Source organism: Bos grunniens, chromosome 11 (assembly GCF_055505025.1).
Source record: "Bos grunniens cultivar Pamir isolate PY7600 chromosome 11, Bosgru_T2T1.0, whole genome shotgun sequence".
Classification (NCBI taxonomy): Eukaryota; Metazoa; Chordata; class Mammalia; order Artiodactyla; family Bovidae; genus Bos; species Bos grunniens.
In genome coordinates, this window is record NC_141175.1 from 81,785,664 (window position 1) to 81,799,455 (window position 13,792).

At 37.9% G+C, this 13,792-nt stretch overlaps 1 protein-coding gene across 24 annotated transcripts in view; it reads left to right on the top strand.

The window, feature by feature from the left end:
- THADA (THADA armadillo repeat containing) overlaps window positions 1-13,792 on the top strand; it is a 335,209-nt gene that overhangs the window by 94,227 nt on the left and 227,190 nt on the right. For 14 of the 24 annotated variants that reach the window (XR_015137050.1, XR_015137051.1, XR_015137053.1 and 11 more), the window contains one exon: window positions 2,197-2,288. Coding sequence is in view for 19 of the 24 variants with exons in the window: in XM_086327229.1 (XP_086183355.1) it covers window positions 2,197-2,288 (92 nt within the window). In the remaining 5 variants the exon portion in view is untranslated. Of the gene's footprint in view, window positions 1-2,196; window positions 2,289-6,175; window positions 6,215-13,792 lie in introns of all 24 variants that reach the window. The other 10 variants (XR_015137049.1, XR_015137052.1, XM_086327224.1 and 7 more) reach the window with 1 other exon arrangement.

Below are 13,792 nucleotides of genomic sequence, written 5' to 3' on the forward strand. Positions count from 1 at the left end.
AGTCCTGTCTTAACTTTACTGCCTCTGGCAGTCTTTGTCAGAAAGTTTGGTTTAGGGCAAGATGAAGTTTGTGTATTGATTTTTCTTTTCTTTTTATGCTTTTGTGTGATTCTTTAAAAAAACCAAACAAACCCAACTTTTTATTTTATTTTGGCGTGTAACCTATTAACAATGTTATGGTAGTTTCCAGAGCACGACAGAGCAACTCAGCCATGCATATACATGTATCTATTCTCCCCCAAACTCCCTTCCCATCGAGGCTGCAGCATAACATTGAGCAGAGTTCCCTGTGCTACACAGTAGGTCCTTGTTGGTTGTTAATTTTAAATATAGCAGTGTGTACCTGTCCATCTCAAGGTGATAGGGTCATGGATGTCTTTACTAAGTCATCTTCAACCTAAGGAGTCTTTGAGAACCAAGTCCATAGACTAGGTGAGAGGTAAGACCTGAGCTAGGTCAGAGGGGATGTCAGTAGAGTACCAGGACACAGTGACTTGTTTGGGGATATCAGGGATTTCATTCATGTTTGTTGACTGTGGAATGGATGTAAGTGAGCTTGTCCAGTTTTAGGGTTTCATTGCAATTAAGGTATGAATTGTGCCAGTGTATCTGTGGTCCATTTCAAGAGTTACCACACATAAATTGAGTTGGTCATGTGCTTCTGGAGGAGAGGTTACAGACTGGTGGCTGATACGTCAAATCTGGCCCACAACTGTGTTTTATTTGGCTCCCACAATACGTTTTTTTTTTTTTCTTTCTTTAATTTGTTGCCAACATTTCAAAATAGAATTCATATAAAACTTAGGGTTTCTGGCTTCTGTTGAAAAAGCAGAAGATCTGGCAACACCGGGCTTACATTTTCCTCAGGGCATTAGCTTCAGCTTAAGCTTAATAGTGCCTGCCTTAGACCCAGTCCTCTGCTGCCTCTGTAACTCACTGCCTTTGTGGGCGTTTGAATTTGTGATCCTTACTGCAGTCGTTTCGGGAAGCTGTTTTCTAAATCCTACATTGTTACTGTCAGCTACCTTTCTTCTTATATTGCTATTTTAACACACTGTATAACTCCTGTTTAATTAGAATATGAACTCTGTGTTAGCAGTTAGTGTGTGTCTTCTATTTCTGGATATTCTCCATGCTAGTATACGGCCTTACATACTTAGGGAAGTCAGTATGTATTTATACATCTGTACTCAGATTTGGCAAGGTAATTGAGGAAGCCCAATATCCCTGGTATAGGGCTTCTCTTGTGGCTCAGCTGGTAAAGAATCCGCCTGCAATGCAGGAGGCCTGGATTCGATCCCTGGGTTGGGAAGATCCCCTGGAGAAGGAAAAGGCTACCCACTGCAGTATTCTGGCCTGGAGAATTTCATGGACTGTATAGTTGATGGGGTTGCAAAGAGTCAGACACGACTGACGGACTTTCACTTTCATTTTCAATATCCCTGGCGGCTCAGATGGTAAAGAATCCACCTGCAGTGCAGGAGACCTGGGTTCGATCCCTGGGTTGGGGAGTCCCTTGGAGGAGGGCATGGCAACCCACTCCAGTATTCTTGTCTGGAGAATCCCCATGGTTAGAGAAGCCTGGCAGACTACAGTCCATGGGGTCCCAAAGAGTCAGACACTACTGAGCGACTGAGCACAGCACAATATGCCACGATATTCAAGACATTTTTATGATATAGGAAACTGTCTTGATACATTGGTTGGGAAGCAGATTAGTATTTTATTGGCCATATTAATAATGTGGATCCAGTGATTTAGATCTGATAAGTATTTTCTCATAGGTAAATGATTGTAGAAAATAAAAGGAAAGAGCTAAGCTCTTTCTTGGGATATTCATCAGAAATGATGTAGAAAAATGAATTTATTGGTTTCGTTTTTTTAAAAACTGTTACTTGATGATACAGGTACAAAGAGATAATGCAACAGTTGGTGTTTGTAAAGAAGTATAGGAAAATGCTATGTTGTGTACATGTGGTTGGATTGTGAAGCTCAGTTTAAGAGGAAGTCCTTCATAGTAATGAAGTAATTGCTATAAAGTTATTGAAAATTGTCTTATTTTATGAACACAACTATATCTTCTTTAGCCACACACTAGGCAATCGGGTAATGGTTTTGAATGTCTAGTTTGAACATTGTAAATGTTGGTTTCATGCCATGAATATTTCTTAACCTGTATTGTGTATTTTTACACAGGTGAGAAATTCATCCACGCTTCTCTTCAGTACCTTGATCACAAGAATATTTGGAGTTAAAAGGGGAAAGGATGAACTTTCCAAAAAAAATAGGTAAGCTTCATCTAACGCTAACTTTATTTTTTACAAAATATCGTTCTGGCCAAAAATAATTTTTAGAATTTTGCTTACTTTTATAGATTGATCTAAAGCATAAAACTATAAAAATAATACAGTAAATGAACCTATGCTGCCAAATGCTAAGCCCCTAGGCAAAAATATCTACTGTTTAATAAGTGGACCTTTTAAAGCAACAAAAATATTGGAGGTAGCAAGGGCTGAAATGTAGAGCTTGTTTCTCAGTGCAGCAGCTAAAGTTGTTCTTTTTGTTTGTTTGTTTTTGATTTAATCTTCTTCAGGTATTCCTGAAATGTCCTAAATTGCTTTTTCTTGATGTGTCATCAAGTACTAGCTTGTGCAATATCTTTGCTTTTATAGTAACTGGAAGTTTAAATGTCTAAGATACGCTCATTGGGCCATGTCCCAGATTACTTCTGCATTAACCAGTGGCCAGGGGGAGTAGTTAAAGGTGTTGGCCACACAGAGTAAACGATGCTTTTTACTTTTAGGTCTATTGTATTATACTCTCTAAGATGTTTTTCTCTAAAGATTTTTTTTTTTTAATGTCTGGAAAAAAACCTTATTGAAACACTTTGATTATGAGTAATCTTTGGATACAAGGCAGAAGTTCTGTGTGTTGGTTTTTAAAGAAGAGAAGCTTTGAATCGTTGTTTGTTATTAGCAGTTGGGAGGGTTTAATGGCAGCCTGGTGGCTTGCAGTTGTTAACACTAGATGTCACTGTCGCTGCATGTGTAATCACCTCCTGTAACTATTGAGGGTCTGATTTGGCCCAGTGGTCTTTCTCTTGATGCTCTAGAGATATATCAAGCCCTATTCCTCTCCTGCCAAAAAAAGTTGATCAAACTTTTAGTTCAGATTTTAAGCTCTTGTTTATTAAAATATATTTTCTTGTGATGGAACTAAGTCTTAGGGATTAGAAAATATCTTGAAATAATTGTTTGATGCACTGTTAGTAATTCTAATGAAACCTATTGGTAGTTCTGAATTGTCATTTAAATTGTTGTTTATCACCCCTGCCTGCTAAGTTGCTTTAGTTGTGTCTGACTCTGCAGCCCCTATGGACTGTATCCTCTGTCCATGGGATTCTCTAGGCAAGAATACTGGAGTGGGTTGCCCCACCCTCCTCCAAGGGGTCTTCCTGACCCAGGTATCGAACCTACATCTTTTGCGTTTCCTGCCTTGCCAGATGGGTTCTTTACCACTAGCGCCAACTGGGAAGCCCTATTTATCATTCCATAAAATTCAGTAAATATTTAAATGGAAAGCAATTGGCTATAAATGTGAATTCCTTGAGTATACTAAGGAAATATTAGAGAGGCTTTTTTGGTTTTGTTTTTGTTTTTTAGCTGAGTTGTATTTTTAATAAGGATAACATTATTTTTTTGAAAGAATGATTATAATTTTTACTATTTGGCCCAGTTCCTAAATAAATTCTTCCTGTCACTAGTTGTTTTTCTTTTTAGCTTTGCTTATTTTGTTAATAATTCAACAAATTGCTAAGGGTTAAAATGGTTTGGTCATATTATAAGGCCATGGTAAATAGTGTATAAATGAAATATGATATGAGGTTATCAAACAAGTAAAATTAATGTTTAAAACTGAACTCGAAGAAATGCTTTTTTTTTCCCCCCTTTTACTTTTTATAAAAGTGATTATTGGGTGTGTTGCAACTTTTACTATGTATAGGATAAAGTGATCAGGTTCATTTTATGTAGGTTACTTCTGAGGAGGGTGGACGAACAGCACAATGAAACCACACTGCGGTAATCTCTTTTCCACAGCATGCTGATGGGAAACCTCCATTATAAGTTCATTCCTCTTAAATAGGAAAAGTTACAGAATATATAACTTTCCTAGAAAGAGGGAAATTGAATATTCACATAATTGTTTTGAGTAAGGCTGACAAGTGAAACGAAGGTATTAAAATGTTAACTTTTCAAAATGTGATGAGCAGTTTTGGTAAGAGTTTTTATTTCAGTAATCTGAAGCTTGGTATATTTCATTACATTTGCAAGGCTTCTGTTCTCTGTTTAACCCTCCAAGAGTCTATTTCTTTACAGCATTACTAGATGTGCTCTCTAAAACCTTAGTGTTTTCAGCTTGCCATTGTTTTAATGATTCTTCTAGTTGTTCTTTGTTTAATTATGTCATTTTGGGATGAAAATGTTTATGTACCTGTCTGCTACAATATTAAGTCCCTGAGGGCAGAACCTTTTGCTTCTATTTTGTGTATATGTGATGGGTGCTGTAAGAATGCTAGTAATAATGATGTCTTTCTTGTTGGTTGGTTACTCAGCCATTGAATAACTAAACTCAGCCAGTCAGACCTCACAGGCTGGTGAAGTCTACTTTCACAGCCACAGATTGTTCTGCCACAATCTTGCAAATGTGTGCTCTTGATCAGAATGGAACTGGACATAAAAACATCTACCTTTCCCATCTAGTGGGAGGAATAAGTGTCTATCTTGGAGTAAACAGACTTGGTTTCTAAGCATTTTGCTGCCACTAGAGATGACCTTAATAGACTCCCTTATCTGCTTTGCACTTCAGTTTCTCCATCTATAGAACAGGAATGATAAAATCTGCATTCTGTATTCATAGAGCTACAGGGAGGATAAAACAAACTATTAACAGTTCATTTTCTTGTAAAATATTCAAAGTTCTATGCAATTAGAAATATAATTTGCTTTTTCTCTGTTACCACTTCTTTTATTATACTCATTCCATTGTCTTACATTGTCTTCTGGAGTACAGGATCAGTATCTTATCCTTATTTTTGTTTGCCTGGTGCCCAGCATAGTGTCTGGCATGGCCAGAAATACTTGAATAAGCAAGGTTTTTTTACTAGATGAGAGATGAGACATTTGGTTTCTACTCCTGCCTTTGTTGTCATAGAGCCACCATAACCAACTGAAACAAATTAGTTAACCTGTCTGGGCCTTGGTTTTCTCCTCTAAGATAAGCGATTTGGACTATCCTTGAGCGATTTGGACCTCTTGTTTCTATCAAATACTAAGCTAGGGTTTACATAATTTTTACTAGAATTGTGAGTTTGGTAAACTGCTGTGCTCCCAGTGCCTAGAACAGTACCTGCCTGGTAGTTCAGTTCATTTCAGTCGCTCAGTCGTGTCCGACTCTTTGCGACCCCATGGACTGCAGCACGCCAGGTTTCCCTGTCCATCACCAACTCCCGGAGCTTGCTCAAGCTCATGTCCATCGAGTTGGTGATGCCAGTGAACCATCTCATCCTCTGTCGTCCCCTTCTTCTCCTGCCTTCAGTCTTTCCCAGCATCAGAGTCTTTTCCAATGAGTCAGTTCTTTACATCAGGCGCCCAAAGTATTGGAGTTTCAGCTTCACCATCAGTCCTTCCAATGAATATTTAAAGGAATATTGATTTCCTTTAGGATTGACTGGTTTGATCTCCTTGCAGTCCAAGGGACTCTCGAGAGTCTTCTCTAACACCATAGTTCAAAAGTATAAATTCTTTGGAGCTCAGCTTTCTTTATAGTCCAACTCTCACATCCATACTTGACTACTGGAAAAACCAAAGCTTTGACTATATGGACCTTTGTCAGCAAAGTAATATCTCTGCCTGGTAGTAGGGACAAGTTCCCCTTTCATATATAAAGAAAGGAGCAGGGAATTTCTATGGTGGTCCAGTGGTTAGGAATCCACCTTGCAATGCAGGGGACATTGGTTCAATCCCTGGTCCAGGAACTAAGATCCCACATGCTGCGGAGCAGCTAAGCCCATGCACCACAACTGGTGAGTTCATATGTTGCAACGAAAGATTCCCACGTGCCACATCTAAGACCAAATGCAGCCAAATTAAATATACATATATACTTTTTTTTTTAGAAAAAGAAAGCAGCAGAGGTTCTGCATCCCCATTAATAGGTATGTAGAGTAGCCCTATGAATGCTCATAATGATTGAACTCTGGAGCTCATTAACCTTGTTCTAGATGGGTCTTTTGGATTATGAAGAATGAGAAAACATAAGTTTTACTTGTTTGTTTTAAATACTGTTATTACATTTTAATTTCCTAAAGCACCTTTCCTTTCTATTTATTACCCCCCAGACTGACTTGGCCTGACAGAATGAGTAATTGATCCTTTGTAGAATCAGAAGCGACACAGCTCTGTGATGGGGGGAGCGTGCTGGGCTTCCCACATGGCCTCCATCTGCCTTGAGTGGGCTCACCTTGGTAGTTCCTCATTCCACACAGACAGGAGCTAAACCAATGTGATCTTTAACTCTGGTCTTTCCCTTTAACCCCTTTGTGTATTACTGGTCAGCTGTTCTAGTCCCCGGTAAATGACAAATATCAACATACATGTAGTAGTCTGAAAAGCTTTATTTCATTACTTTTTAAGAGCTTATTTTTGTTTTCTTTAATTTTTTAAATGTTTAATTGGAGGATAATTGCTTTACAATGTTGTGTTGGCTTCTGCAGTGTGAATCAGTGATAAATATACATATGTCCCCTCCCTCTTTTTTTCTTCTTTTACTCAGCTTTATTTATTGATGTAAAAATGACAAAATTATATATATTTAAAGTGTGCGACATGATTTGACATATATATACATTGTGAAATGATTACTAGATTTTGCAATTCTGTTTGGAATTTTATCTCAGTTAGGTTGAAGTTGCCCTAAAATATTTTAAACATATAACTACCTGATTTTCAAAGATAAGCCTGAAATATGATTTTCCCCTCAAGATGAAATATGAGGAATTCAGCACTTATTTCCATGAAAAGTTTTATTTTAGACTTTGCCAAAGCTTCATGCAGGTGCTTAGTACAGAGTGCTCTATAGCCCTTGCTCTCTCCATGTTAAACCAGTCAGCCAATAAGAATTTATAAGCATTTGTCATTAACTCAATGTTGACACAGCAGAGGAGTCCATGAGAAGTAGGAAACGTGGACCTTGCTCAGGGAGCTTACCTTTCAGCTAGGGAAACAAGAACTGTCATTTGTGAAACAGGTACAAATAGAAGACAACATAACAGTAATCAGGTGCACAGTGTAATCTGAGTAATGGATGCATTAGAAATTCATCAGTGGAGAGTTGAGTGGAGCACTTGGGTGGACTGTGTTTCTGATAAAACTCTGGGGATGAGTAGATTTGGGGTACACAGAAACAAGTAGGTTGAAAAAGAAGAACAAAAGAGAAATAGTCTTGTTTTCAGTGTTAAGTACAATCTTCATTCTGTCGTATTAGAGAGAGCTCATATTCAAATTAATAGCTTAGGATGGTTTAGTACAATTTAAGGGGAAAATGTTTGTAAAAGGATCACTAGGTCCAAGTAAAATTATTTCTAATGAGCATGTTGGGAGATGTTAAATTGTTTTATTTTCCTGAGTATAAATAACAGAGACTTGCTTTAGTTATTTCCCTTAGCGTCTTCGTGGTGTAGGTCTGGAAGGATCCTCTAAGGGACATCTAATCTAGTCCAGCCCCTGCTTATAGACAGATTTTGAAGCAATTTCCAGACAGACTGGCTTCTCTCCTGTTGTTCATGTTTTCTAGGAAAAGAGATTCCGCAAGTTTTTGTGGTTACCCACTCCATTGTTTCGGAAAGAACTGGGTTCTCAAAACGAAAATTGGGAGCTGTAGGGCAACTAGGTTTTTATATTTTCAAGAATGTAATTATTAGAATTCAGAATAGCTTATTTTATTTGCTTTGAACTACATAGTAGTTTGTAGCATGTGCCTATTTGGCCAAGCTGAAGATTCAAATTTTCTTTTGACTGTGGCCTGGATAATCTTAACATCCTCAGACCCAAAGGGTTCTTGTTTTTTCCCCATTCAACAAGCATTTATATTGTGTGCCCTCTGCTTTATATTGTGTAATCCTCTGCTGGGCACTGGGATCCAAAGATGAAGCAGACATACTCTTGGCCCTAAGGAAAACTGACCATCTGATGAAGAATATGGCAGTTACCTGTTGTGCTAGACTCTGTCCCACCCATGTAAAAGGAAGAAAGAAGTAGTGAAGGAAGATGGCATATCCATTCGTGTGCTCAACATATGCCAAAGTCTTTATAAGTGTCTAATTTGGCCTTCATCACAGCCCTGCAGAATGGATAGAGTCATTGTAATTTCACCGAGAAGTAAATTAAGGTTGGTGAGGTTGAGTTACTTCCTGGAGGTCATGCAGCCAGAAAGTGGTAGAACTTGAATCGAAATCCAGCTACATCTGCAGAGTGCCTGTGGATTTACCCAACAGCACACACAGCCCTTTGTGATCAGTGAGTCACTGTTGATAGCCTGGCTTTAGATTTTACATCCTGAGACCATGGGAAATGAGGCACTTCACCCAAAGTTTCAATGTGGAGCCAGGACTCTCACATCTCCCTTATGGCAAGTTGATTTTAAGACCCTTTAATTACTCCCGATAGGATATCAGTGTGGCCAGTAAGCCATTTACCTCTGTAAAACTCCTGTATTTGATGATAGTTGGGTACTATAGAGAGAGGATTTGGGCGTTTTGTTATAATCTTTGTCTATGGTATGATGTCTTCCAAGCTTAACCTAATGTTTTTCTAAGTCTCTAATTATATTTTTCATTCATTTATTTAATAACAATTATAATAATGGCCCTCATTATATTAGTTTTTGTATTTGAGAGGACCTAAGAAGCTACCTTGGAGAAGGCAATGGCACCCCACTCCAGTACTCTTGCCTGGAGAATCCCATGGCCGGAGGAGCCTGGTGGGCTACAATCCATGAGGTCGCTAAGAGTCGGACATGACTGAGCGACTTCACTTTCACTTTTCACTTTCATACACTGGAGAAGGAAATGGCAACCCACTCCAGTGTTCTTGCCTGAAGAATCCCAGGGATGGGGGAGCCTGGTGGGCTGCCATCTATGGGGCTGCACAGAGTCGGACACGACTGAAGCGACTTAGCAGCAGCAGCAGCAGCAAGAAGCTACCCAGTCCTGTTCTCACTTTGCAGATGTGAAAATTGAGGCGCTCAAGGTCACACGCCTAGTGCTGGAAATAAGGTTAATGGTTATTTTTAGCTCACAGTTAGCTCAACTAAGACATTTAAAAAATTTAGCTGATCATTTATAAATGGAGTTTCTATTAGCAACAATAATACTAGTTTGGATTCAAATATTTTGAAATTAAGCTAAGAGCCCCAGTGTTTTGATATGGTCTGGAGGTGTCATTCATGCATTTTTCACAGTTGTTTATAGAACATTCAATCTAGGTCTTTAGGCAGAGTAGGTAAATGTGTACTTTTGGAGACTGAGAAGTAAAGTACAAGTCTTGAGTAACTCTTATTGAGAAGTTCTTAAAATCAGAATTTTGCCTACTCTGACACTTTGGCCTACTAGAGAGTTTCATGTTTCAAGTTTTTGTTCATTCTTAGGTTCATGGATCACAAGTAGGAAAACCACAAATAAAAATTTTAACCAAAAAGAAGCTCTTAAAAAGAAATATGTTCATGAACTTGAAGTGGGAATTAGTCACTGTGTTCTTAAATATTGACTCTTGCCGGGGCGAAGTAATCTTTGTTCCTAAGTACTGCTTCAGGCCATTGCCTTCTTTAATAACTAAGGCATTGTTGCTTTAGTTTGAGCATGTTCTATGGAATTTTGGCAATGCATGCATCCTCTTTCTGTGTCTCAGTAAAAGCATGAGTAAATATTTTTTCTTAGCTTTGGTATTTTTGTAGCTTACATTTTATATGAACCAGACTAATATACTGTAATACCAGGATTACATAATTTAGGACATCAGGATTTCTTCCAGAACTATGAGATAAAGTCCTCATTTCTCAGGGGCTTTACAAGCAGTATTTGTTGCTCATTCAGTACCTGTAGAGAAACACCACAGAGCTCTTTTCCCAGTGAGAAAATGGAGTCAAAGAGGTTAAAACCAGAGGGAACAGTTTCTTTAGAACTTGGATAATACTTCTTCTTTATTCAGAACTTGATCCTTTTAACTATTGGTTTTAGTAATGTGTAGTTTAGAAATTCTAGGAATTTCAGACTATTCTTATTACACACCAAGATGCCAGACTTTTAATAAAATATAATCAATAAAATTTTTCATTGAATACTTATGATATGCCTTTCCACTCTAGTATCTCCTAAAGTAGTTTATGACACGGTCCTAGATTTAAATGAGTTTATTATTTACTGATAGAGAAAACATGTGAGCTAGTTTAGGAAAAATGAATATCCAACTCTTCTGATATTGTCAGGGAATAGGGGGCAGAGGGAGTCAGAGGAGGATGAGGTCAGTCTCCATGCAGGAGTTAGAGCTTAATCTGGATTTGAAAGGATGGTCAGGATTTAAATAGGTAGAGAGGAGGATGTGGCCTATAAGGTTATATAGGCATGAACAAAGATATCAGTGGTGGAACACTTGTTGTATATGTCTGAGAAAGTTAGAAGATAAACCAGACCAGGGCTGAAAGCTCACAATGGAAATATTCATTCATTCATCCATTTTTTCCATTTATTCCTAGAGCCAAGGATACATTGATCCTGGATCCTACCCTCTGTAGGCACTAGACCAGGTTCTGGAGCTATATCAATGAGTAAAACAGATAAGCCAAGGAGACTAATTTGAATTTTACATGACATTATGAGTCATTTTGAAGTTTTAATCTTGGAGTATTCCATGAGACAGGCATTGTTTTAGGAAATCATTTGAGAAGTGATTGCATTTTGTGTTCCCCACTGGTAGTATTGGAAAATATGATGCCAGACTATGGAAGAAAGTTACTTAGGAATAGCTTGTATTCTCTGTAGATTGTTAAAACATGGTTCCAGCTTGATGTGGGTTTTTTTTTTGTTTTTTTTTTTAACATTTATTCTATTTGTTACTTCTAAATTGAGTAGTGGCTATATTAGAGGGGAATATACCTTATGTTTTGAGGATTACTAGTTTCCTCAAGGTATTAAAAAGATATCTAGTGAAAAGTAGTTTATTATAAAGTCAAGTAAGTTTTGCAAATACTGGATTAAATTCAAATTTCTTTATGACAGGACTTCTCAGAACCTTTCATATGCTCTAAGAGGCTTTGTGAATCTTCAGTGACCCAACGTGTTTGACCATAGATCTCAGAACATCTATTACCCTCTTGTGTTCCATCACACATAGTTTAGGGGATATTGCCATGGGGATACTGGTTGAGGCAGGTAAAAGGCATGTTTCCAATCATTAGGAGCTGTACCATACAAAGGAAGATATTCATTTCAGGTCTATCTTGGTAGCAACAGAAGGACTTTGTTTTAGTTGCAGTTAAATATGCTGTAAGTTATCTTGAGTTGTCAGGTAAAAATTTAAGATGGTATCCTCACATATGGTAGGTGGTCAATAAATATGAATCAGTAAAATCTCATAGCTTTAGACCTTTTAAAATCTTATATATAAAATGCTTCTTTGGGAGAATAAACTTTACACCAAATTAGTTTCTTCTACCATTTTGTCAGATGAAGATAACATCCCTTTTCCCCAAAGCTTTGATCATTGATAATGGGGGAAATAGGGCCTACACCATGGTTGACAAACTTAACAAGGTTAGTGCCAAGCCCATCAGAGTGTGATGTATGTATCTGTGTGTGTGTGTGTGTGTTGGGAGGGCAGATAAGGAGAGGAGAACAGAACAGTAACCAGATTTGAAATATAATAGGTAAGACTTTAAGACCTACTAGTACGGCTGAGTTCTATGCCTTTGGTCTGTATGTCTTGCTAGCAGCATCTTGTTGTTGTCCTTCATCAAGGACACTTGGAGCTATTATGAATAGCTCCATTGTAAATATTTAAACAGAGGCTTTAAATAATTCAGATTTGAAGGAGTTAGAATGCTTTTGGCTGCAAGTAACAGAAAACTCAAATAAAAATTTAAACTATAAGGAAAAGTTACTATCTCAAACATAACCAAGAAGTTTTAAGGAGGGTTGATTTATTCATCATTGATTCATTTGATGAGGTTGATAACATCATCAGAGACCCAGGTTGTTTCCATTTTTCACCATGCCATCCTGGATGTGAAGGCACTGGCCCCAAACAAGCTTTCTTCCTGATTTCAAGATGGCTGCCGTTCCTGCCATCACATCTCGATGCAGCAGATGCAGTATGCAGTGGCTTGTGTGTCCCTCTTTCTTTTCGAGAGTGACAACACCACCTCCTGTGTGAGTTCCCACACTCTCATCTCCACACTCTACAGACTTCCCTTCAACATCTTTTTGGCAGTGTTAACATCTTAGTATGCCCCAACTTATCCCAGACAATGGATCCACCATAATTAACTTAGACTAATTAGGATTCTCCAGTTGGGTCTGGGGTTGGTGCCAGCCCTCCCTGTAGCATATGACTATGGAGAAAAGGGTGAATACCCAACCAAAGTCAAATACTGTTAAAGAAAGGATGGGGTGAGGGAATGGATTTTTATTAGGTGACTAATAATGTCTGCTGTTACATCCTTCTAGGCTATCTCAAAAGCTTTGAAAATCTTTTCATTTCATTAGGAAGATAAATTATATATGTAGCGTTTTAGCCTAATAGGAAAGTGTATTTTCCCTCTATTTATGCAATTCCTTCATGTAATTTTTAAAAGATATGAAGTAGTAAAAGTGTCTGGCTTTCTGTATCACTCCTATAGGCAAGGCTTCATTAAAATTTTTTGCTTAGGAACAAAGTTTTGTCTTTACACATGAAAGACGTTTTGTATAGCTTTAAAATAGAGATACTGAATAAAATAAAATGAATTTCTAAGTCAGAAAATGCTACTTTGCAATATGAAATATCTCTCTGATTCATAGCTAACCTCCAACAAGCTAACAGAGCATTAACATTGTTTTTATTATAAACTCTAACTCACTTTGGAATTTGACCCATATTACAACATTGATTTTGTTCTTGTAGGGTCAAATGGTATGAAGTCAAATCTAAATTTATTGAAATTGGTACTTAATTATTTTTATTTATAAACACAAAATCCCTGTTCTATTTAAACTGAGCATACTATTTTGCCGTGACTTTGGGGGCCTCTGAATTCAAATTAGGCCATCTGTCTTGAATGACTTCTCTATCTTTATCTGCCGGGTTTCTTTCTTTTCTGTCTGTCCAAACTGTTACCATTTTATTCTGTACAAACTGCTTCTATAGACGTGGAACATGTCTGGGTCACAGTAAACCAGCCCAGCTCAAAGGAAGCTGGGGTCAGACTGGCTACATTTGACAAGGATCAGTAAGTCTGGTCCAGGTGCTAAACCTTGGCGGTCTAGAATTTTCTACTGTAGAAGCACATCCCTAGAGCCATCCATTGCTCCTAATACATCTTTGTCTTTCTTCTGTTTATCTCTATGATCACTCATTGTGAACAGCTAATTTAGATACATAAAAACGATCCTCCATTTATAAGCACACTTCCTCCCTTTAAATTCACTTGATCCCATTTTCACCCCCCTACAATCAGAGCCCTCCCTCCTAAGTCACCGGTTTCA